We start from the raw sequence: 25,171 nt of genomic DNA, 5'->3' as shown, positions 1-25,171 counted from the left end.
AATATGCATGTCAGAAAGATGGCCACGAGGAGCAGGAGACCCAAGGAGGCTCTATTGCACGGGTTGCCTTTATCGCCCGGACGCCACAATAAACACGTTCCGGGGCTATTTGTGCTTCTGAAGTATTTTATTGCTCCCGCTAAACCAGACTCCACCATCTTGAAGGTAAGCTTTTCGCGAAAAGCATAGGTCAGTAAGCCATGCCCGAACAAAACGTCAGCAATCGATACATTCGCCGGTGGCGTCTTAGGCTGCTTCTCGAGACTTTGTTCCCAGACGCCAGCGACTTCAACATCAGGGTATGCAGTTGTATGCCTCTTTCCATCTCATCTCCTGCTAACACGTACCTCAGATGAAAGAGGAGGAATGGATATTTATCGTCCCAAGACTGGTGACAGAGGTACGCCGAATGTACAAGACACTTTTCGTTAGAGAAGGCCGCTGATCATTTCTCCGCAACAGGACGAGCTTGAGTGTGCCTGTCCCAGCTTCTTTTGACAGGGCCATGCTAACCCAGTTCGCCCCCAGCACAATTCAGGAATGAAATATCACACGGTGAGGGATACGCGAATGGCTTTAGTTTGCTGCGACTTCGTCAAACACAACTCTGTGGATGGCGCGGCGACCGGCGCCAACCAGCGATGCGAGAAGAATGCACTTTCCATCGGTCGCGTCGCGGAGTCTTTCTGTAAATTGGTCGTCTTCTATCAGATCCGGAAGGGTTGTCAGTTCCTTAAAGCAGACTTCGTCTTCGTTTGACCGGGGTACAGTCAGCTCCACCAACAGCATCTTATAATTGAACGGGTGGCGAACGACTGCATACAGCTTGTCGTCTTGGGAACCCATCATCAATTTGAGGACTCGATAATGTTTGATATCCTTGCGAATATGTGATGTAGTATCATCAGCCGCTAGATCCTGTATGTGCAATTGCTTCTCTCGCGTAACAACGGCGCACTTGGTCGGTCTGTTGTGGAAGGGGGCCAAGGTGGTAAAAAGCCGCGCGGTGCTACTGCTATCTAAACCCTTAGTCCTTTGTCAGCCGCCGGATATCTAGGCTGCATAGAGATATATCTTACCCTGGGTTCAATAGGCAGGCAATGCATGTCCTTCGTAGTGATATTGATATGAACAACGTACACTTTGTGGTCGGTGCTTGGAAGAGTGAGTTGCGGTCGGACAACGAGATAAACGTCTTCGGCAGTGCTAAAGAAAAGCCTCGCAATGTGACCAGCTGGCCACTTTAGCGTACTCTTCCACCATCTCTCCGAGGACGATACTTGATCACTGAGAACGTGTCAGTGATAGAGACAAAAAGTGCTCGAAGAAAGAACATACGTTCCCGTAAGACGAAAGAGCAGGAGGGATCCGGGCTTGCGCTCGTCGTCACTGGCCTTCACAACACATGCCAGTGTAGAACTATTAGGGGATATCGCGATTTTTCGTATTGCTGGCTGTGGTAGCTCGACTTGATAATAACTATCGAGGCTGCGTTGCTTTTGAAGGCCGAAGACAACGCACTTTTAAAGGTGGTTCTTGTCAGCGACCGCGTTGTATAGGACAGAGGACGACTCACATTAAATGTAGCCTGCGTTGTGGAAGCGACCAAATACTTTTCTGTCAAGCGGATACTATCCCAGAAGCAATTCTCCCTTCTCAGTGTGAACTGCCCAACGCATGAGACACTATCTCCCTTCACAGAGCCAAGCGACTGTGCATCATAAAGCAAAATCTTGTGGTCAGTCCAGTACACAACAAACGAACAATCTGGAGATATCTGGCAGCCCTTGAAGGCCTCAGCTTCCGATAGATACCATTGATCTACAATTGTTGAATGTGTATCTGGGTCCCTGCGCGGTATTCTTTCTCGGTCAGCTATTGTCCTTTGACGCAAAAAAGAGATGCTTACTTTGCCAGGATCTTCTGGCGGACGCGATCGCCTCTCGACTCTGTAAGTCCCTTCAGCAAACTGCTGTGATGATCTTCTGCTAGTTTGTCATATCCTTTGAAAGCTGTCTCAAGCATTCCTGCGACGTCGTTCGCATCTCTACGCTTGGACTGGTCGATCTGCAAAACATGCTTCTCGATATAGGATAGTGAGTCATCCACTATATCCCCTTCACGGCCGCTACGTCCACTCGCTCGCTTGATGAGATAGCCATGTATCTTGCTAATTGCCGGATTGGGCTTTGTGCCTCTGAACCCGCGGACAGCAAATTTGTCGGAAGCGCCGGCTTCGTTGCATCGGAGGCGATCGTCCGCATATTGAATCACTCCCTCCCTTCCATCCTCCATATACGCGAACAGAACGCTTAGAACACAACCAAGGGACCAAACATCGCTGTTAGACTTCATCACGCGATCAGAAGAATCCGCCTCTGGGGCAAGGTAGGTGCCTTCCGCTCTTCGATTCAGGGTTCCGGAAATGGATGCGTCCTTTGTATCCGGCTCCGAGCGACGTATAAACCATCGGTTGACGTTTCTTTCCGCTTCAAAGCCACCCTTGGAGCGCCGAATCTTCATGCATGACATGCCAAAGTCACTGATTCTCCAAATGTTGCGGATCTTGCCATCTCTTCCAGGCTCGCTGAAGATCAAGATGTTGCTGGGCTTGAGATCCATGTGATAGCAGACGAGCTGCTCCATTTTCGGCGTCTTCATTTCATGGTGAAGAAAGTGGAGGCCGCCGGCGAGACCCACGGCACAACGAATGATATCCATTTTCTCCGCGATGCTGTTTGGGCGCGATTGATGGTGATCCATCATATATGCTCGGAGGTCGCATATTGCAAGAGGCATGAAAAGGCTGTATGATTTTGGACCGAAGGCGAGGCTTCCCATGTTTCGGAGAATATTCGGGCACTCCCACGCAGAACTCGCATGGATCATCTCCATTATCTCGCGCTCTGCCGCCGGATCAAATTCGTTACTGACTTGGTAGTCTTTGCGAGCCACTTCCATCGGGTCCAGATTCGCACTTCCGTGAATAGGGTCGTATAGATGGCCCTTCGCTATTTTGACCTTGAACACCTGCCCAAAGAAGCCTTTTCCCATCGTCTGCTCATCCAAATAGGGAAGTCGGAGGTGGTCTGTTGCATCGAACCTCATTTCCGTCCGGCGGTTGATGATGATGGGACAGAAGTACGCTTGTTTTCCCAGAAACTTATCGGCGTCGACCTCGTCCGCACCAAACAGCGCTGTAAGGTCCTCCCTGCTTGCGGGCAAGGAGATTTTTGGGGTTCCATTTCTTCTAAGCGCGGAGTCATCTCCGGCAAGGAGAGCCGCAATGGCAATCCTAGCGGACCTCACACAGCACCCAGCGATAATCAGCACAATAATAAATCGATGAAGACGACGTTGCTTCACCCTTTCAACAAGCTCGTCCTCGGTAGCATTAAACTGGTCCAGTGTCGTACGTTCCGGTTCGAGCAAGCTGCAAAAGAACCGCCGAAGTTTGTCTGCGTGCAAGACCAGCTCAGCCGTTCTTACGGGCGCAAAACGAAGAGATTCCCGGTCCTTCCTCTCCAGATGCGAGTATACCTCGTTATATATCTCCGTATGTAGGCTATCGTACGCGTATGATGCCATAGTCGTATGGTTTCTGGTCGATTATTAAAATGACGACGGAGGTTGCAGTGTTCACGACGAGGCTGAGGCTGAGTAGGTACCTACCTACATCGAGGTCACACGCTGACACTTTTCACGCGTCGCAAACGATTCGCTGCGGGCGACCGTCCAGATTCAAAAGAGTCGGGCGATTTTGCGCGCTCGCTTTGCTTTGCTTTTTCGTGTCGTGCTTGTGTTTGGAAGGCGCATCGAATGTCCTCCACACCTCCTTGTAACATAGGTAACAAGAGTGAGCGTAAGATGACATGATAGTAGAAGGAGTACACTGCATTTCAAAAGAATTTATTGAGCGATGATTGAGACCCTGGTCGGCGAAGTTCCAGCGATCTAACAGAAGGGAGAATGCCCAATGGTCACCTGACGTTGCCTGAAAAGGAAGGCGCGTCTGGGACCCCGTCGTGACCCAGAATTACTAAGCCGCAGCCTCAGGACCCAAAAGACTCCAGGATTCGCCAAGTGTCAGCATTCAAAAACATCGAAGCCTAAACAGGGGAATCGCACGGCAGGATTGAATCATTGCCAGCTCAACTATCAAATAATCTATTATGGCTTTAGCCTGCGAGAAATGTCGCGGCCTTAAAGTCAAATGTGTGCGGGTGGTGGAAGGGCAGCCTTGCGTCAAGTAGGTCTGTGGGGAAATATATAACTGTCATTCTCTGACCGTCGCGTGTCATCAGGTGCAGTAAAGCGAAATCTCCATGCAATGTTCCAGAACCAAGACAACGAACTCGACAGACGCGAGCCAAGCCGTAAGTCAACTCTCACGCTCTAGGGCAAATTGCTAACATTGAAATACCGTATCAGGCGGCTCGCTGAACTAGAGTCGAAGATATCCGATCTACTTGGTCTTCTAGCGCAACCCAACGGAGCGGATCCTGTTGGGAACGATGATAACGTTGGGCTTGGTGAACGCTTCACAAGTACCATTAGCCCGGTTGGTATGCAACAAAGGCAATTCGACGGACAATGGCCGACTCCAGATAATACAGACCTGGATTTCATTCCAGCCCTTGACTCAACTATCGGCAAAGACTCGGCTACGACATGGTCGACCCCTATCAGCACCGACAGCAGCTGGATCACGGATCTGGGTCTGAGCATGACTGCCCTTGATCACCTCGTCGATAGCTTCCGTGGCATGGCATCATATTTTCCGTTTGCTGTCATACCAAAGGAATTCACCGCCGCGTCAATGGCTGAAGGCATGCCATTTCTATTGCTGTCGGCTGTTGCAAGCGCCTCCTCGACGTACAACAATTTGCAGCGAGCTCTAGTTGAGGAACTCAAGGGAACTCTCAGTCATCGGGTAATCATAGCTGGGGAGAAGGACTTGGACTTGCTGCAAGGATTACTTGTTCACCTGGCATGGTCAGTTCCGTATTCCTGGATTCATCCCCGACCAAGACTAATTGATGCAGGTTTCACTTTTACCTCGACCCACGAAGCAAACAGACCTACCAATATCTGCAACTCGCGATTAGTATGGTTGTTGACCTTGGGTTAGAGCAGAAGATTGCTGAGATGATGGAGAATAATACCATCGCGAGCGATCCTACTGCTCGTGAAATATGCCGCGCCTATCTGGGCTGCTATTTTCTTTCAAGCACGTAGGTGATGACCACACTTTGTCGACGGTAGCAAGAAACTTACGCAGCCTGGATAGCATGGCAACAGCAACATCGAAGCCGGACAACTTCTGCTTCTCAGAGCACCTACTGCCATGTGCGAGGATGCTCCAACAAGATCCCGAGCTGCTGACCGATGAGTTGATATACCCAATGATAAAACTGCAGCAATACACCCAGGAGGTCCGAGACACATATCAAGCCGGATACATCGCGATCAACTGGTCTCGTCCGGAGCGGTTCATGGCACGGTTGGAAGAATGGTGGTCTACCCTGTCCGCGGACACCCAACGCATCGGTAAGAACCCTCTCGCATTGGAACCTGCAGTCAATAGATAACAATGTTCAGTGATACTAAGCACCGGATATCGGGCGGCAAAGATCCGTATCTATGAAATGGGGCTTGTTTACCGATATGGACAGAGAAAACGACCTGCAGCAAGTGTTCCAGCCGAGTCAATCACGTCGGCACGTTCGACGATCAACATTAACCTCATTAAGAGCCTGATCTATGCTAAAGAGTATATTGACATGTTCTTAACATTGACGAGCGACGTTTACAGTAGTCTGCCAATGTCCGCATGGTATCAACTCATTCTAGCCATCATCGTGCTCTACAGGCTCTCTGTCGGTCTGCCGGATACTCCCGACTGGAACAGAGAAATCGCGCAAGATACTGTCAACTTCGAAACGTACCTTGATTTGCTCAGTCGACGCCTACGATCGGTTGAACCGCAGAGTGGGACAGGGGATCGTTGTCCAAGCAACAAATGCCTGTTCACTATGTTCCCCGACATGGTGGAAAGCGTCAAGGCTTCCTATATACTGGCAAAAACGCAGCCGACTCCCGATGACTACGATACTGCAGCCCATGAGGAATTTGTTAGCAAAAGCCCTACGCCCTCCACTCGAAAGCACCGCTGCCCTGGGATGCGCAACCTCGGACGGCTCACTGGAGATACTACGCCCGAAGATTCTATCTGGCAAAGCTCTATCACCGCCGAGATACAGCAAATAGAAAACGAAAAGTTTTGGAACGATTTGATGGTCGCTGATACTTTCACCTAGCTATTCCTTCGGCGAGGGGAGTGCTATCTCTCCTGACCTGACGCAATGCCTCAAAGGCAAGAAATGCATGCGCATCCCCACTCACTCAGGAAAGACATGACTCGAAACTCTCTTCCCATCAGCATCATACCTCGTCGGTAAAACAGTAAACAGCCCATCCACATCCCTCGGCTCAAAATCCAGACTCCTCGTTGCCTCCGTCAATACATCCAACCCATAATTCTCCTTGATCCAATGCGCAACCATATCCATCCCCGCAACCGCACCGCTCCCCGTCCAGATGTTCCCGTCCACAATCCACTTCTTCTCCTTCGTCCACTTAACAGCTGGATAGCGCTCCTTGATCCAGTTGAATTCAACATTGTTGCATGTCGCATTCTTCCCGTCAAGAACACCCGTTTGCGCAGCGACCGCCGCACCGGTGCAGTTCGTGAAAAGCAACTTCCCGGCCTTGACATGGCGTCGAATAAGATCTTTGTAGCTCTCTGGGATATTCGAGTGGATTGGGCTATCACCGCCAATTAGCAGGATGTCGAGCTCGGGGACATCGGCGATAGTCGTGGTCGGCACGAGGGTAATCGCAGCGCTCAGGGTGACCGGCTTCAGTGTCTCACCGATATGGTGGAAGACGAACTCTGGTGCCTTGGCGAGGGTCTCGTCATTTATGGTGGTGTACTCGGTTAGGTGGCCGATGAGGAATTTGCTTGAGGAATTGAGGAGGTCGAAGATGCCGATCACGTCGATGGCTTGGTACTCGAAGAGGAGAGCGCCGACGTGGATGGGGGCCATTTTTCCTTGTGTTACTTTGTAGTGGTAGTTGGATCGTGTAATAGTTGAATAGCTTTGATGCTGATAATTGTGTTTGTTGTTGATTCCGGGCGAGGCTTTATAGATCCTTCTAGGGCACGGAGCGGGATTCCAGACTGGCTCCGTCCTCCGCGATCCGTGGCTGCTACCTATACAGGGCACGGACAGCGGACGTGGTTAAACACTGTACTCTATAACTGCGCCCTGAATGATATGATCATTTGCTGCTTGTAAAGACCAATTACAACTGCAGGGCTAGATCAATGCTCGGCTCGAATAATGCCTTAGGAGGCCAGACCATTTTGCTACAAATCAAATCCATCTGTAGCAAACTCCATGATAATGCGTGTATATCTAGCAATTCTGTGTCATAGTGTCTAATCAATTTCCCGGCACTACAGTTTTAGAGTACATCCTTCTCCTCAGCCGCTACGATGGATATTTTCTATGTATATATACCGTAGTATTGCCCCTAAGAGTAGGATACAATGTCTTTTGTTTCATCTGTGAGGAGATGTTACCCATTGTACTGTTTCGTGTATCTTAGGCGTCCAATCTCCAACCTGAAATAGGCACTGGCGGAATCCCAATGTTTGATATCCAAGGGGTCAACGTCAAACCCGTGGCGCAGATTGCTCCTCAACCCGACGGGACGGACCCTAAGCATAAACAATCTCCGCAATCTCAGCATCCTGATCAAACGCTCTTCCCTCTTGACCCTCAATCTCCTCATTCCCCTCGCGATACCGCCACCTGTTCCCCATAACCTCTTTGAAGTCACCAACCTTCATCTCGCCATTCAAAATACCCTCCGAGACCTTGACGCTTTGAATCCCCTCAAGCGGTCTTAGCGTGACATCCAAATACGGCGCCAGGAACAAAACCGCGCTGAGGCGGCGCACACCGGGGACACGGCGCACGCGGTGTCGAGCGGCGTTGATGGTGCCTCCACTAAGGATAACCGCGCACCACCCGTCAGGATAACGGTTGCGTCGCTGGGGACAGGGGCCCAGAAAGAGAAGAGAGATTGAGGATGAAAGGAAAGAGACCGGGGAGGGGTAGGTCTCTTCTTATGAAAGGCGGCCAAGTACCCACATCTCTACCGGGCAACGCTCCTACGATCGTCATGATCATGGTAAATGGTGGAGCTTATTGGGCTCATTGTTCGAATGCAAACAACGGCGGGCAGGAAATGCCGCAACTAAGTTTTTAAGATACTTGGTAGCTGTTGATAAACCCATGGTAGCCAGCACTGCTACCTGGCAAGAACAATAGACACTCTAATAGCTCCTCGGCAGACCCAAGACCTTCTCACTGACATAGTTCAGGATCATTTCCCGACTAACCGGGGCAATCCGCGGGACCAGACACTCTCTCAGCCATCGCTCGACATCGTACTCCATAGCATAGCCCATGCCACCGTGCGTCAAGACCGCCCGCTCACATGCTGTAAAGGCTGCCTCCGCAGCAAGGTATTTCGCACTGTTCGCTGCAACTCCAACACTATGAACGGGGATCGAGTCGTCTGTTCGAGATGCGTCGTATAACCGAGCAGCGTGGTATGTTGCCAACTTCGCGGCCTCTAACTTCATGTACACATCTGCCAGCGGATGCGCAATGGCCTGGTTCTGACCAATAGCCCGACCAAAGACATGCCGTGTGTTCGCGTACTCCGCTGCTCGTTCTAGAGCGACGTATCCTAGTCCCAGAGCCTCACCAGCAAGAAGACACCGCTCGGCGTTCATACCGTGCAGGATCATCCTGAACCCTTCGTTCTCACGGCCAATAATTGTACTTGCAGGCACCTCATACTTATCGAAAAAGACCTCGTTGGCGTCAACCGCCCGTCCGCCCATCTTCTTGATCTTCTTCAGCTCCAACCCAGGCGCACTCTTATCAATGTCGATGCAGAACATACTCAACCCCTGCGTTGGCTTGCTCACATCCTCCCTCGGCGTCGTCCGTGCCAGCAGAATCATCTTCCTCGCGACCTGCGCGCAGGTAATCCAAATCTTCTGGCCGGTGATAGAGTAGTGCGTCTTCGCGTCGTTGAGTTCAGCGCGCGTCTGAAGAGCAAGCGTCTCAAGACCTGTATTCGGTTCCGTGACACCAAAACATGTGCGCCATTTTCCGTTGATGATGTTTGGTATCGTCTCAGTCAATTGTTCCTTGTTGCCGAATTTCGCGAGCGGTTGCGTTGCGTAGACGTTTGCGTGGATAGATTGTGCGCCTGCCATCCCGGCCCCGGACTGTGTGATGGTTTGCATCATCATTGTCGCTTCGGAGATACCTTTTCATTCAGTTAATAGACTAGCCTCCAAAGACTGTTCAGGGGTGGAGTGGTGCGTACCGAGTCCAGCACCTCCGTGTTCTTCTGGTAGAGCGATTCCCAACCACCCATCCTTGGCTAGTGCCGCGTGAAACTCCTTCGGATCGCGCTCTTGTTGATCGCATTCTTGCCAGTATGTATTGGGGAAGTTGGCGCAGATTGTCGATATGGCGTCGCGGACCGTAAGCTGATTCTCCGAGAACCCCGTCAGGTCCATGATGGGGCGACGGGCTGAGGACGAGAAGAGGCGTTTGGACCCATTGCTGCTCTTCGACAATTGCGATAAACTTCGTAACATTTTCTATGCGTTTATTGTGTATTTGATCGAGGAGTCAACGGTCGATGCGGAGCTGCCTGCTCTTTAAATTCCCCGCGTCATCCTGGCCCAAGTAACCGAGCATATAACCGAGTAGCCGCCCGCCACTGAAGATCTTCTTTCGAGAAGCCATCTCACTCTCCACTCCGGCATCTCAATTTCAATTCCATATCAATGAGATCGCAAATATGCCGCTTAAACGAGCGAAGCAGGCTTGTCTCCAATGCCATCGCCGCCGTATCCGATGTGATGTCCTCCAGCAGCAGCCTTGCTCCAACTGTGTTGCGCAGGAGGTTGCCTGCGAAGTTGGTGTGTCGCGGCGAGGGAAGTACGCGCTTTCCTATTTTTGCTGTTGACGTATGCTTAAGATGGATGTAGATACCCTCGCAAGAAGAACGGCAAGTCTACATCGGACTCACCTTCTGCAACTCTTCAGCCTCGGTCCCAGTCTCAGCTCCTCCCGCTGCCTGACTTCACATCGCCAACAAACACAACATCCACCTCATCAACTCTGCCGAGTCCCACCAGGCAGATAATCAACGACTCTACCGTCTTCCTTGGCGAGTCAAGTCCTCTAACATCGGTCATGGACCCAACTCAACCGCCAAAGCTGCAGTACCCGCTGCCCGACCGTCTGGCGCCCTCCAGCACTCGCGATGACGCCGTCCGTTTGCACCAGGTCCAACAAGCCGCACAGCTGGAATCCAACGGTGCTCTAAATTTCCCTCCACTCCCAACCATCGACGCGTTACTGCAAGCATACTTTCACTGGTTTCACGCTTGCTTCCCAATCGTCGATCGAGGGGCGATCTTCCGTGCCAGAAACATAACCGCCTCTACGAGTGAAGACGTCGGCGGCATTCCTCCCTTGTTATTGCAAGCGATGCTCTTCATCGGTGTAAGCCTATGCGACGATCAAACCTTTGCGAAGACGGAGTTTCCTGTCAGATATAGCGCAAAGTTCGTCTTCTACTCACGGGCCAAGGCAATCTACGAGGCTGATGCCGAGGCCAGTCCTATCGTCAAGCTCCAGGCGCTCTTTATGTTGAGTTTCTGGCGCGGTGGACCGAGCGAAGAGCGGGATGTTAGATACTGGCTAGGTATTGCGATTAGTTTGGCACAGAAGAAGGGGATACATATGATGTAGGTGCTCGAGTTCGTTTGTGGTGAAGCTCGAGAACGCGGATGCTAATGGGTAAGGTCTCAATTCTCGCCGCCGCCGAAGGAAAAGAAGCTTTGGAAAAGAATATGGTGGGCTCTATATGTATGATACCTTCACTACTCCGTGCCAGTGAGAATTATACTAATGAGCGTTGATGGCAGACACGCGACCAGCAAAGCGCTGCTGCGCTTGGTCTACCTCCGCGCATCCGCGATGAAGACGGCGACGTTGAGATGCTTCATTCCGATGATATATATGAGGAGGAGGCGATTGAAGATGATGTCTTTGGTTGCCAGAAGGCGCAGGACCTTTATTATCCGGTTGAGATGGCAAATTTGGCCAGACTACGTACGCTTCTAACCCTTCAGCTTCGTCGCCGGCGAGCGCTGCTAATGTCCGTTTGAACAGTTCGCACCATCGTCTCAACCCAGTACCTCCACCATCAACGACCAGACCTCACTACGAGAAATAGGTTAAACGAGCAGCTCCGTCTATGGGAGACTAACTTGCCCGTTGAACTGAGGCTAGACCATGTCTCGCCGGATTCGCTGTTCCTCACTGGCCTTCTGCATATGACCTACCAGTGCGCCTATGTTACCCCTCCATCTCGTTTCCGTTTGGCTGACGGCGACTTCTTAGAAATCTCTATATCCTCCTCCACCGCCGTGCCTTCCTTGACCCATCCCCTCATGATAGCGGCCAAACCGCCTTGGACGCGGCAACCAAGAGTACCCGCATCCTCGAAGATCTTCTCTCTCATCATTTGGTTCAGCATGCACCTCCCCATCTGATAACCCACGCCTTCTCAGCCCTCTGCATACACACTATCCACCACCGACGAAACTCAGGTACAATGCGGACGCTGGCCGAACACCGCGCACGCCTCTGTTTGCTTAGCCTGGAAGAACTGCAAAAATCGTGGGACCTCGAGAACTGGGTGCTGCATCTATTCTTCCGAGGCCTGGACGATCGTACTGCCGAGAGCTTACGACGAATGAGTGAGAGTCAGATCCACAGCGGGGAAACTCAGGAAAGCACGGACGTTCCAGGTGACGCTCCTGCTGTTGACGATACTGCTGGTGGTCTAACTACTGGGTCAGCAGCTGGTCCCGGAGAGATGTTCATGCCTATGGCCCAAGATGACTGGTACGGCTGGGTTCCCTGGGAAGATCAAGCGGATGCGCTCAACCTGCAGAACCTGGAGTTCCTGTATAGGTTCTTATAGCGACGCCAAGGCCACTCAATGGAATGCTTTCTCGAGTCGAAGCGGCGGACTTGCATACAAGCCTTCGCATACCTATTGTTCCCCGCATCCGAGTCAGGCCATCTGAGTCCGCCTCGGCCCGTCGGACACACAACCGAACAAAGTCCGAGAGCTTGAGGATATAAATGTCCATAGCTCCTCGTTTCACTGCTGATGTTGCCATACCCGCACATCGCTCTTTGCAAACTCCGAAGCACGACAGCCATCGCCATCATGTCTAATGACTCGTACGTCCTCCCTCCTCCATCGACGATCAAACTACGTCTAACCTAACCAGAACCAAAGAAACGCTGGCCAACATCCTCGCCAGCAAAAATATTACTCCCCTTGCGGCAACAACCCTCTTCAATTCCCTGCCTCCCCTCGCAGCCAACGAACTGCTCGGCCAATGGCACGGCACCTGCGCCCTCACAAACCACCCAGGCATAACCGCACTGAAGGCCGCGCGCTGGGTGGGCAAAAACTTCCATACGACTGAGGACGTCCACCCAATAATCTCGCTGGATGACTCTGTAACCTATGGACAACATGCGCCCGGCGAGGGGAGAGTCGTGAACGAGTTCATGGGCAAAGCGCGCATTCGCGAGATCAAGTACAACGGCGTTGTTTCGACTGCGATGGTGTACAATGATAAGCCGATCATCGATTACTTTCGGCGCGTCGATGAGCGAACGGTCATGGGGGTTATGGATGCTGCGGGCGCGGTGGAGGATCATCCGCTGTACTTTGTGCTTGAGAGGTTGGAGGACGACTCCAACAGAGGTGGGAAGCTGTGAAGAAAGGGAATTAATCAGGAAAGTGGTCAAAGCTGCCTGCAGAGTTCAACAGGTTAACGGCGATGTTGGCTCATCGTTATTCAAAACATTTTTGACGCCAGCCTTCGCTACACTCACTGGACCCCAACCCAAGCATCATATCTCACCATGCCGTTGGTGTAACAAGAACCATATTGTGAATATTGAGAAACGAATTCAGCACTTTATACAAGAATCCAGCACGTCCGATCTTTATTGACCAAGCTAGTAATGGACTTGTGTCCATCGCCTCCTTCCCCGTCCTGAGCGCGAGAGCCAACCGTTCCGCTCTTTGACACGCTAGACCCTTACTGATGTAGGCTCCTGTGCCGCAGTGCATTAGTCTCAAACAGGGTGCGATCTTAGTCCTATTCCTTTGTCTTGCTTCGACGAGCAAGGTGCCCCATCAGCGAAGGATCCCGCCGTTGTTAAGGGAGCGATGGGCTTCAGGGGGAATGGAGGCTGAGACAGTTTTCGCTATCACCCGAAGCAGAAGAGAATACCAGCACCAGCACAATGAGCCGCTACAACTCCCTGGTGCCATTGCAGGAGCTGGATCTTGCCGAGATCGAAGCCAATAGCGACGACAGCAGCCGGAAAGGTCCCCGGTCCAGCTCTCGACCAAGGCGCTACAGGATCGATTCCAGCGGTAGCTTGCGGGACACAGAGCCAGCTCGCAGGGGAGCTGGGAAATCCCGGGGAGAGCGACCGAGGATTGTTTTGCGCCAGAACCGTGTCGCATCCTTCTGGTATTTCTTGCTCTGGCATGCTCTTCCCCTCGGTGTCGCGGTCGCTCTTATCGTGCTGAACTTGTAGACCCGGTTCCTCTCCGACTGGGCTGACAGATGGTCGAATCTGCTGCAGTTCGCGGCCAGGGCGCACGAAATATTCATGCAGACTTCAATTGGAGTAGTTATGGTTGCTTACCTTCAGTTCCTGCTGACCGAGGTGCGCTCGCCCTTGCCGTTCGGCGCTGTCTTTTCAGCCTACCATACAACGAGACTCGGATATCTCGTGTCAAAAGAATTCCGAGCAAGCATCACTGCGCAGGGATGGAGTTTTCTGGTCAAGACGGGCTTCGTCGTGTTTGTCCCGTTCAGTCTTGTCCTTGCTGCTGCGGTAGGACCAGCCAGTGCGATTGCCATGGTACCTAGATACACCAGTTTCTCGGTAGATCCGTTCACGTTCGGCCTACAAAAAAGCTATGATGAGGTCTACCCGACGGTACTGGAAGCTCCTGGCGATGGCTTGATGGATGATTTCGAAGCCAGTATGTTGTTCTAGAGTCTCATGATTTCCTTGCTAACGGACAAGATACCGAGCAATCACCGGCAATAGGGTGGCAGTTCATGAGCGCGCTTCCACGCGTGGAACAAGGTCAAGCCACAGAAACAGGGTTTCAGTTTGGACTATCCGATGGAAGCCAAGGCGTCTTCGTGGATTACATGCCGCCGTGGTATTCTATTTCGCTCCCCACGTCCATGAACTACAGCGCCGAGCTTGAACCGGATGACTTCACTCGGACGCTGTACGTGCAATACGCCCCTAACGGTACCCTTGCGACCACACAACATGTTCCCGCCGGCGTTGCCCTTCAGAGGTCTGGTGAGGAGGCAGTGAGAAGTCCAGAAGTTCTCCCGTCGCACCTCTTCTGCAGAGTCGAGTATTATCGCCGCCCAGCCATTTACCAGTGTTGTCTGCCTTCTGAATTCAATCACGGGCGAAAATGACACCCGCCCATTGCAGTTTCCGACAAGATCGCTCTCAGATGGAACTGCGTTTCCCCGGAACTCAACCTATACTGGGATCACTCGGCAGCAGTTAAGGCGTAAGTACCGCGAAGACCCAACTGGCCGTCTCATATGGGTAGACCTTGACGACCTAACACTCCCAAACCGCGAAAATGGCTCCATCGGTGCGCTGGTCGTGCAACCTGAGCTCTGCGGAAGCGACAGTACACGCAAAGAGATCGTCTACCTCAGCGTTTCCGCGTGCCTTGTGCGCGGTCGCTGGGCTAACGCGACATCGCACATGTCCATGAAATGGGCGAGTGGAGCCCAGGAATCCAACTTTCAGGCGGAAACCAACCTTACGCGCGACTCGCTTATTAACACTCTGGAGCTCTGGACTAGTGACCAAATTATATCCCTTAAGCCCGCCTGGGCCGATAGCATCAGTTCGCTCACCGTACCGTCTGCCCAAAACCGCACAGTGGCAGATATCCTCCTCCGAACCCTGCTTCCGACGGACAATATTTGCCCACCAAATGGGACTTATCCATATCTCGACCCTAACTACCAACTTATGGCAAAGGGCCCTGAGCCTGTCCGCCCCCTCATGCACGAACCTCTCCTCTCCGCCCTTGTAGCGAACGGCATCTCCCACGCTACAGGACCGTACACTCTTTGGTTTGAAAGCGAGACGCATAGAGGACAGTGGGAGACACCAAGATATATCAACTCCAACAGACACCAGGATTGGTACACCACCAAGCACCCGGGTGTCTTCTTTAGTGCTCACGCCACAATCCACGGGTAAGGGTGGAACATGAGCGGGACGGCAATCCGACTCGCTCTCCCAATTTTGCTGCTATATTCCGCGTACACTGTTGCTTTCGTGGTGTATACGTTAATCACCGGCCGCAGTTCCCATGCCTGGGAGTCTATCTCTGGCTTTACGGCTTTGGCGTGGGGTTCCACGCCGCCGGGTGGTAGGACGTTCGAGAATACGAGTACTGGCGTGAGCGAGACTGATACGCTTCGGGATTGGGTCTGTGTTAGGGAGGTTGAGAGGGGTGATAAGGAGAGGCTTGAGTTGGTTCTTTGGGATGACAATGGTGTGGAGGGGAGGGAGGGGTTGAGCAAGGTTGAACGGGGGAGGGTTTATTGATGCAAGATTAGATGGACTGGTTGCAGTTATTATAGTAAGGGATTATGCCTTGAAGGCTATTAGAGCTAAATAGAACCTACCAGATTCGTTAGCAAGAAGTAGTCCCGCATGGGTAGCTACTTCAATCCAACCCTCGTTCCGAATGATGTCGATATATAGCTTGCCAGCAGTATTGGCAATGTCCGTCAAGTGGGATCTACTAGAGAATGGAGATGGTTATTCGAGTTCTAGGGAGTCAATAGAATTCATTCTAGAAGAATGTCCCTTGATACTCGGAACAGCCAGGTTTATGTCCTCTTTGGGCATGAAGCGTGAATAGGGCCATAGGGATAACACTCTAAACTTCCCGCCCCAACCACCCTACTACAAAGTGCTGCAGCACTGCGGTGCTCTAGAGGATTACGAGAGCTTTCAACCTCGAATGCTTTCCCGTAGCTAGCTACCTAAGACATAACAACGGCATCTTCAATCGCGATCCATCCGACGATCATCACACGATATGCCTGTCGATCCGACTCCCTTCTCCGTCCGAGACTGAGAACAACTATCTCCCGACCATCGAGGCGAAGTAAAAACCCCTGGAATGCCAGCACAGACTAGTGTGTCGATAGCCGTTTAGGGTATACTTGCCTTTCTAAGTACCCTGAGCGGAAACCAAATCTCGGGCTGTTCTAGCTCCGTTAGGGCGGATAGATGCGGGAAGCGTATAAAGCCGGGCGACAGATTTCCACAATCCGCTAGCTCTGCCTTCAGAAGCTCGTTGACTCGTGATTGGAGGAACGTTATAATCCTTGCGGTGACGACGTGCTTCACGACTGGTGCGAGGACGCCGTAGATATCGTCGTATCCGCGGTTCGCCATTTCGGCGGCGGTCATGTCTGCGTACTGGAATTCATCCCACGTTTCGCTGGTGGGGAGGGCTCCTAATCACTGCCTGAGCTCTTTGCGAAGATTGCACTGGGAACAAAACCTCCGCCGTTCTGGACAACAAATCGCAGCAAAAGCCCATACTTATCCAGTTATTATCTCGAGAAAGGCCGTGGAATTCGATCAGATCGTGATCGAAAAGAGAAAGCGAGAACGGCAACCTACAACGGTGCTGCTATAGCCAAAGACACCTTCCGACTCGAGACTCGAAGTTAAGGTGAGTGGCAGGTACCTGGGTAATTGGGGGAATACTTAAAGCAGCAGCTAATCCACATTCTACGCCAAAAGTACAGACCTCAGTCGAGGTCATTTTCCACCAAGCGATACCCTGTTGTACCCTGACGCCCAGGGAAGCTGATCCTTGATTTGTGTTTGGACATTGTCGCCTACATGATCGAGCTCGAGGACACGAAGATAGGGCGACCATAACCTAGCCAACTACGACTCCGGAAGCGAAGAAATAAGCGAATTGGAACATCCGACGAGATGAGATGCAGATGGGGGCGGCCCTTGGAGGAAGGTGGTGCCTACGATCTTACAAGTCAACCGCGATGCAAAGTTCAGACGAGGCAAGGCTGTATACCGTACCGAGGATAAGATCGCCCACCTGCAGTCCCGTCCTGCCTAGCGGATCTTTGTGTTTTGCCCACGGCGTTTATGTGTCTCGGGTGTGCACGCTAGCTGTCGAGACTTCTGAATTGCGTTCTCATCAAATAGAGCGGCTGCAGCTTGACCTGGAGCATGGCGTTGAGAGTAGGAGTAAGGAGGTTATTCAGCGGCCGAGATCGGCTCGAGTTACGTTCAGCCTCATAGCGCTCGGGAGTCGACAAAGTGGACAAGGCAGACCTCAATGTTGTCGAGCTCGTCAGTTAAATGCCTCATGAGAAAGGAAGTTATGGCGTTTGATGTGCAGCAAGGGCTCCTGAGATGGTCCAGCACAGTCCGTCGATGCCAACAGCGGAGCTGGGAAAAACACCTCGACTACCTGTACTACATGAAGGTCACCACCCACATCAGGAAGTGGAGGAGCGCTTCATCGGTTGGATGCGCCACGCTATCACAGCTGCTACACTCTCCAGCGACGAGGGATTCTAGGCGCTAAAGGAGAGGCCAAAACATCGAGAGCTGATAACATTTCCAAGCGACTCGACAAGAGGTGAATTTGTCAATGTGACGAATCAAAATTTAACTCTTAACGCATCGACTTTCCGGAGGGCCATGGTATCGTGATATGCGCTAGGCCTCTACGACCGCTTATGGCTGCATACCGTTACGTGGCACATAACGCGCGGCGCACTTGCAGGTAAAGCAACTGAAACAAGTACACCTTGCGGCCCTGCATGTGGTGACAACGCCTGTCTATCTCGAAGACGAGCGGAAACGAGGAAACGATGTAAGGAGTCTCCGACAGATGTATTCGGCTCAGCAGATCTTTTGATCTTTGAAACCGAGTCGTACCAGACCGGATCTGTGGGTGATGCAATGAAGATCGGCACCACCAGAATGGCATACGGATTCTGGATTACTATTTTACGATGCTCACACCGTGGCTTGGCTTACGTGAAATAGATCAGTGTGGATGATCTCTGCTCTCAAAACTGATTTTGAGTTGAAGGCATCTACCCTCACACCAACTGGAGATTGTTGGCCAATCCAGTATGCTGGTCAGCAGCATATGTCCAACATCATCGGATTCCACATGCTCGCTACCTTGGATTTGACTGAATGGTCGGGAATGCACAGAAAATTGACGGCATTCCCGTTATCTTCTGAGACACGACCAGGATGACCACCGAGTACGCCTTCGTGTCGACGAGGTTGACAGGGATTAAGAATCCTGCACCAGCGCTGGAGCAGTGGCGTTTGCTTCGAGGTGACGTGGCCGCAGAGTGGCCGCAGCCTACACATTTCGGCCTTGAGTTCTCGTTTGTGTGCGTTTGCGGCTCGACTTTGCATCCTGCCTCGCTCGCTTTCAGTAACCGCGTCTTGTGGTTCCGCTGCTCGACACCAACTAATAGACCCGTGTTTGTGGCCCATCTGGGCATTGAGGAAATAATATGCGTGCAACAAAGACGGACCTGATGTCTGAGCTACGCGTATCAACAGAAGTTCGCCTCCAACAGTTCAATCGCTGCGATAAGAAACCCGGTGACACAGCCCGAGACCCAACGGCTTAGGGCATCCCAGTAGGCCCGTGCGCCACATCTTCATCGTTTGCCTTGAGATGACGATGCGGGCTGTTTGGCATCATTGCCCCAGAAATCAGGACATAGAGCATAATTTCTCTCATCAACCAAGGTCTTCCGTGACACGAGTCCATGCACCACCTGGCTTGGATACTGACAGAGCGTCAAAGTCGGATACCTCGTCCAGCCCCCGAAATCTTTTCGACGCAGGACTCTGTTGCTCGTAGATAAATAATTTTGTCTCGCCCGGTCTGAAGTGAATGATAGCCAGCACTTGCTCGCCGTTTCTCTCGGGGCGTCCTCTCGATTCGTGTATATATTATATCACCTATATATTCCATCCCTCAGGCCTCTACGCTTCACCCGGTGCTTGTATATACCGGAGGCTCGACTTGCAACAATGGCCTATCTTACGATGTTTGGCGTCTTCTTCATCAAATCAAAAAGCAGAGCAACTCCTAATCACTACACCTGGGATCCTGGCTTCTGTAAGTCGTCCCTTGACTTTAAATCCAGTTTCTATCTATCAAACTCGGCTGGCTGATTGTACCCATTTACTCTTTAGGCTGCCACAGGACTTTTCGATTACATTGACGGGGTTCGCTTTAACTCAATCGTCTGGATCACCACTGCCACTCCATCGCCCAAAGGTGTAGTGAGAACGAAACGCCAGCGCAGGCTCCGCTCCCTCCCTGCCGTGGAAACCAAGGGAAGGAAGGGTGGCCATGAGCCCTGGTAAGCATGTTATCTGTTGCACTAGCATTTTTCTCTTCGAAATGCTGACAGTGTTGTTCCATAGGTGAGCATATGGCACATGCCATGGCCTTCGCTTGCGGATAGTCAATTGCCGTGTTCCTTGAGATGGCCGGTTACTTTCTTGCATCTCAACCACATAACTCTCCGCCATGCCCCCGTTTTCTATTGCGTTAACATCGCACATCTCTTCAGCACGAGCTACTCGCGAGCCCTATTGCAGCCATCGGAGATTACGGACAAATGCCTTCTGCTTACACTTGCGGGTTGCACGGATAGTGGGACATGGTGGAGATTGGAGTTGATGGCTAGTAGGCCCAGGTAAGAACAATCATGCAGCTCCGATGCTGGATGTTACAATCAAGACTAATACTTCTTTTACTAGGTGTCCTGATTCGACCCATATGACAACGGAGTTGCTACTCATTGGTGATGCCTTTACCATGATTCTTACGTCTTGTTTGCAGCGGGACAGGTCGATCAAGGACTTTCTCCGAGGTCTTTTTGTCCTCATTTAAAGACTAGGTTTTCACAAGGTATGGTCCACTTTTGACAGCCCGACGCGATACTACGAGCCCGTGACGGTCCGGTCCGTGCCACGCGCAGCCTTCGTCCTTGCAATGCTCTTAACGCTCTGCAACTCATACAATTGACGATCACTTTCATAGCATGGGACAACGGTGGGGATACGTTCGCTCCACTTGCCGCAATTCATCCTCAATTCCAGCTCCAGAGCCTGGGGATGGAGAATGCCGACCACATGTGCGGACTAGACCTCCTCATGGTCGTCTCTCATCGCCGCTTCAATTCGTACACCACCCTTACGTACTTGGGGAAGTTCGATGCGCAGCCCAACATCCCGAGACGTGCACCATGGTCCCGATCTGGGTTTTATGTGTCCCGAAGTGCTCATTTAACGTCAACGATGATCGGTATGGTGATGTACCTCTCCTCTTATTAGTGGCATTCTGCTGACGCTGGATTGGTGGGTTAGATCCGCGGGTATGTTCATCGGAAGCCGTCGATCTTACTCGGGCTAGACCTCTGGTATGGCTATGCAGCGAGCCCATCGATGTATCAATCTCTCTGTGCTGCATAGGCTGCGGAGCTCTACTACGAGCCGGGATCATGCTCCCTCCGATCCCAGGCATCGTTCCAATTCCGCTACCTGTGGACCAGGCTTTCGAAGAACTCTGCACACAGGTATGGGTGTGTGGCGTATCATCGCAATGGATCTAGGTAAGTTGTCGGAGAACCAGATGCCCCCAGCTACGCTTCCCTGGCTGACCACAACGATCCTTTTCGTATAGACGAGTCTTTGTCCTTTTACCGGATGATGGATTAGCGCGAGGCTCTCTACGCAAAGCCTTCCCAAGTCTTGACGATGAGGCAGTCTCCTCACCATTAACATTTGGAAACGCTGCGCACGAGCCTACGGCGTCGCTTTGTTTGAGGCCGGAGGATGTCAAGAGGTATATGTTCAATACGGTACCCTGCCGGCCCGAAACTCTCAAACCGCTAACGCGGAAGTAAGTGCATCGATCCTTCATGTGTTTTGGAAGGCATTCCCAACCAGCGACATAGGTATCATTCAAAAGTTAGGTCGGAAGAGCGGTTCATCCGGTTGTCAACCACTCCCCCCATTTGCAAAACCACTATCTTGGAGCCATCTGTGCCCTCCATCTTGACTTGATCCGGCTTATCATCTGCGGGCGAAGCCGACGAAGCGGCCGAAGCACGTTCTATTCTCGACCGAGCACCTGCGCAGGAAAGACTTAACAAGGAGTGGATCATGTCGCCTTCCCCCGTAGGATGACGACTACGAGGCGCATTTGATGTTTGTGGTCCGATAAAAAGTCCCCTGGATTTCGAGGACGACAGCAGCAAGAGGTGATACCGTCTGTGCAATCTGCCACCACTGGTCAGCATAGATAGCACATCGCTCAAGCGTTGCTTCTGACCTGGCTCAGGGGTAAGGAGGATCTGCCACTACCCTAGGCGGCGGAGAAGTTAGCTCATGCAATGTGCACGGCCGCTGAGCGCCAGGTCGTCCAAGCAATCGTTATGCGGAATATGCAACTAGATGGATCAAAGAGATTATCCCCGAAAATAGGTACCATCCGTTGCGGCTGGATTGTTGGCAGCTTTGACATGACTTCTGCAGGACTCGGTTCTGGCCAATGGCGGCAATTTGATCCTTCTCATGGTTCGCCAAAGAACAATTTTTTGGGAAAATGAAGCGGTCGTTCCAGTGGTCATCCCACCTGAAATTGACGCGTTTCTTCAACACGGGTAATCCTCTCTCTTGCAATATACGCTACCCATCGCTGACTGTATCAGCCTTGATAACATCCGAGAGGTGAACACAGTCATTCTCTCTGCTCTCACGGTGCCGGCTCTACGCGCTGACCTTGCCATCGCTCACGCCTTCATTGTCATCTCTTCATTCCGCCCTTTCTTCTATGCCTATAATTGAATCGGGCGTGAACGGTGCTTCGCGATATTGCAACCAGTCCACACCGTCGTGACATATGGCTGCGGCAACGAAAGCTGCACATCATGTTTTCGACCCTTTGAGACCTTTCGGACGGCATCCAGCGAGTGAAGCTTCGACGCATCAATCAATCTGAACGTGTCGCACCGCAAAGATCGTGGATTTTCCGACCTGGTGTTCCTCTCAGAAAGAATGAGCTGGCTCTGTCACATCTTTTAAAATGTCGGTATTACGCCCAGCCTGAGCGAAAGTGATTTTACCGCAGCATTCACAACATGGTTTCAGGCTTGGAACTGTCGAATGAGCCTACGTATGTCTCTCTGCCGACGAGATCGACGTCAGTCAAGGCTACCAGGTTGTCCGATAGACCGTAGACCAATTTCCGACTGAGTGCGCTATCAGGAGCTTAGTTTTCGGCATCCGCTGCGTCCTGCCTTCCAGCATCTTATGCACATCCTTGAGGTGTTGGCTTCCCCTTGATGCTAGGTCGGGCTGCATTCAAGTCTACTTTCAAGACAACCCATCGTGGTGTGTCTTGTCAACTGCTGCCCCTTCCATTTTGTGAGAGGTGTCTGTACTTCAAAATACTTGGGACGGTGTCGGAAAATATCTCACTCACCCGAGAATCTATCCTCCACAAGTATGGTATCTGTCCGAGTACCGCATTATCGCGCTGTGGAGGGACACAATCAACGGTCGTATAGCGTTCCGCATGCGCATGGAAACAGTCAAGCCGACTCTGACGTCTTGGTTTGCTTGAAAGGGTTCGTTGAGAAACCAAGTCGTTTTCATGATTAGCACCGCGCAGAAAGCGATGTTGCTAGCCTCACGGTTGCTATCAGCGGGTTGGAAATTGTTGCCTGCGTAATCCTGATGAACCATGACTGTCGCCGAAGACGGCCCTGGTATTCCATACAAAGAAACACCTCACATCCCATGCCGCATGTCTGCGCGTTGCACGTCGACTTGCGATCTCCCTGTATGTTTCGACTTGGATTCGCTCTACCTGGGCGAACGGGGAAAATCCGACAAGCAGACTGTTTCAGACTGGGTGATGTACACTTCAGGCAGGCTAACGGACATGATCAATAACCATGTCCCCGTTACGCCGTTCTGGTACCGGAGACCGTTCCTTGAAGCGCTGCTCTTATCACCAACCATCAAAGTTCTACCAACGTGCGCTGCTCTCAAACAACATTACATTTCGGGCAGACATGGTCCTGAACCAACATGACCGGAACAATCCCTGATACCCATTGCCCTCATCGTATGCACAAGTCACCAAGTCTGGAATCACTGACTCTTCGAGGGAAGGTCCCTGTCTGGGAAACAGAAATGGCCCTGTGCTGAGAACCATATCGCTTGCCGCTAGGCGAGGGAGCCCAGAAGAGCGGGCATAGGCAACTGCCTTGCTATCTGGCACTCTCACGTTTCAGCATCGCTGTCCCCCACCATCCATTGCTCTCATCAGACAGTTCGCCGTATTTGGGCCTCGCATTCAGGCCTTCTACAACACAGCAGATGGCAGGCGCCTACTCCCTCCGGAACGTTAGGCTGGATACATTGACGTGGACTGTGCAGGACTCTGTCTGAGGCTGCTTTGCAACGCATGGGGTTGACTGCACGTTGAACCCCATCCAGGCGTCGCTGGGGCCTGCAGGTGCAATCCCGGATTCACCAGCGTCGTCCTTCTATGCGGGGTTTTCTAAGCTGGACACGGGGCAATGGCAGGCGGATCTCGTCCATTTCAGGAACAACAATAACAGGACCGCAACCTGGCTAACCATGTCCGGTGTTAATCCCAGCATAAACCGTTCAGTGATCAGGAAGACTACGGCAGATCACAAGGACAACTTCCGAATGATTAATAAACCCAATGAATGCGGTGCTTTATCCGGGCGGCACCCAGCACTTGATTGAAAGCGTAACGACCCTGATCATTCGCAGAAACGCCTTCGCCGATATCTACACTCAGCAAGAATGTTCTGCTGCTGACTACATGAGCCCAGACGGCCTCGGGGAGTATAAAGCGCCAGAGATACGTCCATTAATTACGATCTGATAGTCAGGATATACGGCAATGTCTTCTCACCAGACGGAGAAAAGCGCACTTATCAGGCGCCATCTAATCCCATCAGTTTCCCTACACCGCTCTGTTGTATATTGGCTTGTCCTCGGCGATGCATAATTGCACGATGTCCGCGTGGATATGTCCTTCGCTCGCGTCAAATTCTCTTCATCAGTCCTTCTCTTGACGGGAATTGTGAGATGATAGCAGGTCTAGTCTCCTCTTTCTCACACCGTCTATGGTGTTTCCTTCATAGACAGCCGCTCAATATGTCGCCACCCGAGTCGGAATCTGATCTTGTGGCGGCCCGTCTTTACCCCGCTACTCCGTCCCGGATATGCAAAAATCTCAGTTGATGGTCTTACGAGTGTCGCCCCTAGCGAACATCAAGTGGGTCGAGGGTTTGACATCTCGCCCTCAACGTGAGAATGTGTTGCCAGTTGTGGTATCACGCTGTTTCAGAAACGACTCCGTCACTCTAGCAATCTATTCCACCCCGCTGCAGGGTGCGGGTACTGGTCGACTGCCAATACAGGAACAGCGCCTGATACCGACTTATGGCCTTACTTAATTCATTCGAGGGGATCTGGTCGCGGACCATGTTTTCTTTGCTGCCTGCCAGGCGTCGCGCCGTTTCGATGAATGGCCTGCACCGTCAAGGCTATCATATTCCGACGATATACGTGTGACGGCAATGGCGATAGGTATATCTGTCATGAGCCGACTAATTCTGGAGGCATGGACTCCTCCGTCATATATGGTATAAATCTCATGTTCTATGTACAGTGCACGTCAATCCCTCACATCTGTTCCAAGCTGTTGGCATCCTACTGGAACAGGAACAAGCAAAAGGCCACGAGAA

General features: G+C 51.8%; 9 protein-coding genes across 9 annotated transcripts; 5 read left to right on the top strand and 4 right to left on the bottom strand.

Moving 5' to 3' along the window:
- Window positions 1–200: 200 nt before the first annotated feature.
- Window positions 201–544, top strand: BDW74DRAFT_178111 (uncharacterized protein; the record flags this gene model as incomplete). The annotated part of the gene is made up of 4 exons (XM_073729121.1): window positions 201–299; window positions 353–400; window positions 463–473; window positions 529–544. The coding sequence occupies 4 exons, from the start codon at window positions 201–203 to the stop codon at window positions 542–544; spliced, it is 174 nt and encodes a 57-aa protein (XP_073583828.1).
- BDW74DRAFT_19058 (uncharacterized protein) lies at window positions 383–3,918 on the bottom strand. The gene is made up of 5 exons (XM_073732152.1): window positions 1,910–3,918; window positions 1,577–1,862; window positions 1,339–1,520; window positions 1,080–1,287; window positions 383–1,026 (listed from the first exon to the last, which is right to left on the bottom strand). The coding sequence occupies exons 1-5, from the start codon at window positions 3,586–3,588 to the stop codon at window positions 577–579; spliced, it is 2,805 nt and encodes a 934-aa protein (XP_073583827.1). The 5' UTR covers window positions 3,589–3,918; the 3' UTR covers window positions 383–576.
- Window positions 3,919–4,001: 83 nt separating this feature from the next.
- Window positions 4,002–6,361, top strand: BDW74DRAFT_19039 (Zn(II)2Cys6 transcription factor). Its single transcript, XM_073732151.1, has 6 exons — window positions 4,002–4,249; window positions 4,305–4,376; window positions 4,432–4,995; window positions 5,046–5,234; window positions 5,291–5,550; window positions 5,602–6,361. The coding sequence occupies exons 1-6, from the start codon at window positions 4,173–4,175 to the stop codon at window positions 6,318–6,320; spliced, it is 1,881 nt and encodes a 626-aa protein (XP_073583826.1). The 5' UTR covers window positions 4,002–4,172; the 3' UTR covers window positions 6,321–6,361.
- On the bottom strand, window positions 6,226–7,364 carry BDW74DRAFT_19037 (DJ-1/PfpI family protein). The gene has a single exon (XM_073732150.1). It carries the CDS (start codon window positions 7,107–7,109, stop codon window positions 6,402–6,404), a length of 708 nt encoding a protein of 235 aa, XP_073583825.1. The 5' UTR covers window positions 7,110–7,364; the 3' UTR covers window positions 6,226–6,401.
- A 972-nt stretch (window positions 7,365–8,336) lies between these two features.
- On the bottom strand, window positions 8,337–9,764 carry BDW74DRAFT_19032 (acyl-CoA dehydrogenase family protein). Its single transcript, XM_073732149.1, has 2 exons — window positions 9,478–9,764; window positions 8,337–9,417 (listed from the first exon to the last, which is right to left on the bottom strand). Exons 1-2 carry the CDS (start codon window positions 9,752–9,754, stop codon window positions 8,408–8,410), a joined length of 1,287 nt encoding a protein of 428 aa, XP_073583824.1. The 5' UTR covers window positions 9,755–9,764; the 3' UTR covers window positions 8,337–8,407.
- A 196-nt stretch (window positions 9,765–9,960) lies between these two features.
- Window positions 9,961–12,313, top strand: BDW74DRAFT_185214 (Zn(II)2Cys6 transcription factor; the record flags this gene model as incomplete). The annotated part of the gene is made up of 6 exons (XM_073730999.1): window positions 9,961–10,100; window positions 10,151–10,915; window positions 10,973–11,036; window positions 11,096–11,282; window positions 11,343–11,517; window positions 11,574–12,313. 6 exons carry the CDS (start codon window positions 9,961–9,963, stop codon window positions 12,157–12,159), a joined length of 1,917 nt encoding a protein of 638 aa, XP_073583823.1. The 3' UTR covers window positions 12,160–12,313.
- Window positions 12,314–12,411: 98 nt separating this feature from the next.
- On the top strand, window positions 12,412–12,974 carry BDW74DRAFT_178105 (DUF4334 domain-containing protein; the record flags this gene model as incomplete). Its single annotated transcript, XM_073729120.1, has 2 exons — window positions 12,412–12,425; window positions 12,476–12,974. 2 exons carry the CDS (start codon window positions 12,412–12,414, stop codon window positions 12,972–12,974), a joined length of 513 nt encoding a protein of 170 aa, XP_073583822.1.
- A 733-nt stretch (window positions 12,975–13,707) lies between these two features.
- BDW74DRAFT_19016 (uncharacterized protein) lies at window positions 13,708–14,798 on the top strand. The gene is made up of 2 exons (XM_073732122.1): window positions 13,708–14,262; window positions 14,307–14,798. The coding sequence occupies exons 1-2, from the start codon at window positions 13,884–13,886 to the stop codon at window positions 14,720–14,722; spliced, it is 795 nt and encodes a 264-aa protein (XP_073583821.1). The 5' UTR covers window positions 13,708–13,883; the 3' UTR covers window positions 14,723–14,798.
- Window positions 14,798–15,836, bottom strand: BDW74DRAFT_19026 (uncharacterized protein). Its single transcript, XM_073732144.1, has one exon. The coding sequence runs from the start codon at window positions 15,417–15,419 to the stop codon at window positions 14,874–14,876; it is 546 nt and encodes a 181-aa protein (XP_073583820.1). The 5' UTR covers window positions 15,420–15,836; the 3' UTR covers window positions 14,798–14,873.
- Window positions 15,837–25,171: the final 9,335 nt, after the last annotated feature.

The sequence above is a fragment of the Aspergillus multicolor genome (genome assembly GCF_047715735.1).
Source record: "Aspergillus multicolor strain CBS 133.54 unplaced genomic scaffold BDW74scaffold_12, whole genome shotgun sequence".
NCBI lineage: Eukaryota > Fungi > Ascomycota > Eurotiomycetes > Eurotiales > Aspergillaceae > Aspergillus > Aspergillus multicolor.
The sequence above is the reverse complement of the archived record's forward strand: the minus strand, read 5'-3'. Positions and strand labels throughout refer to the sequence as shown.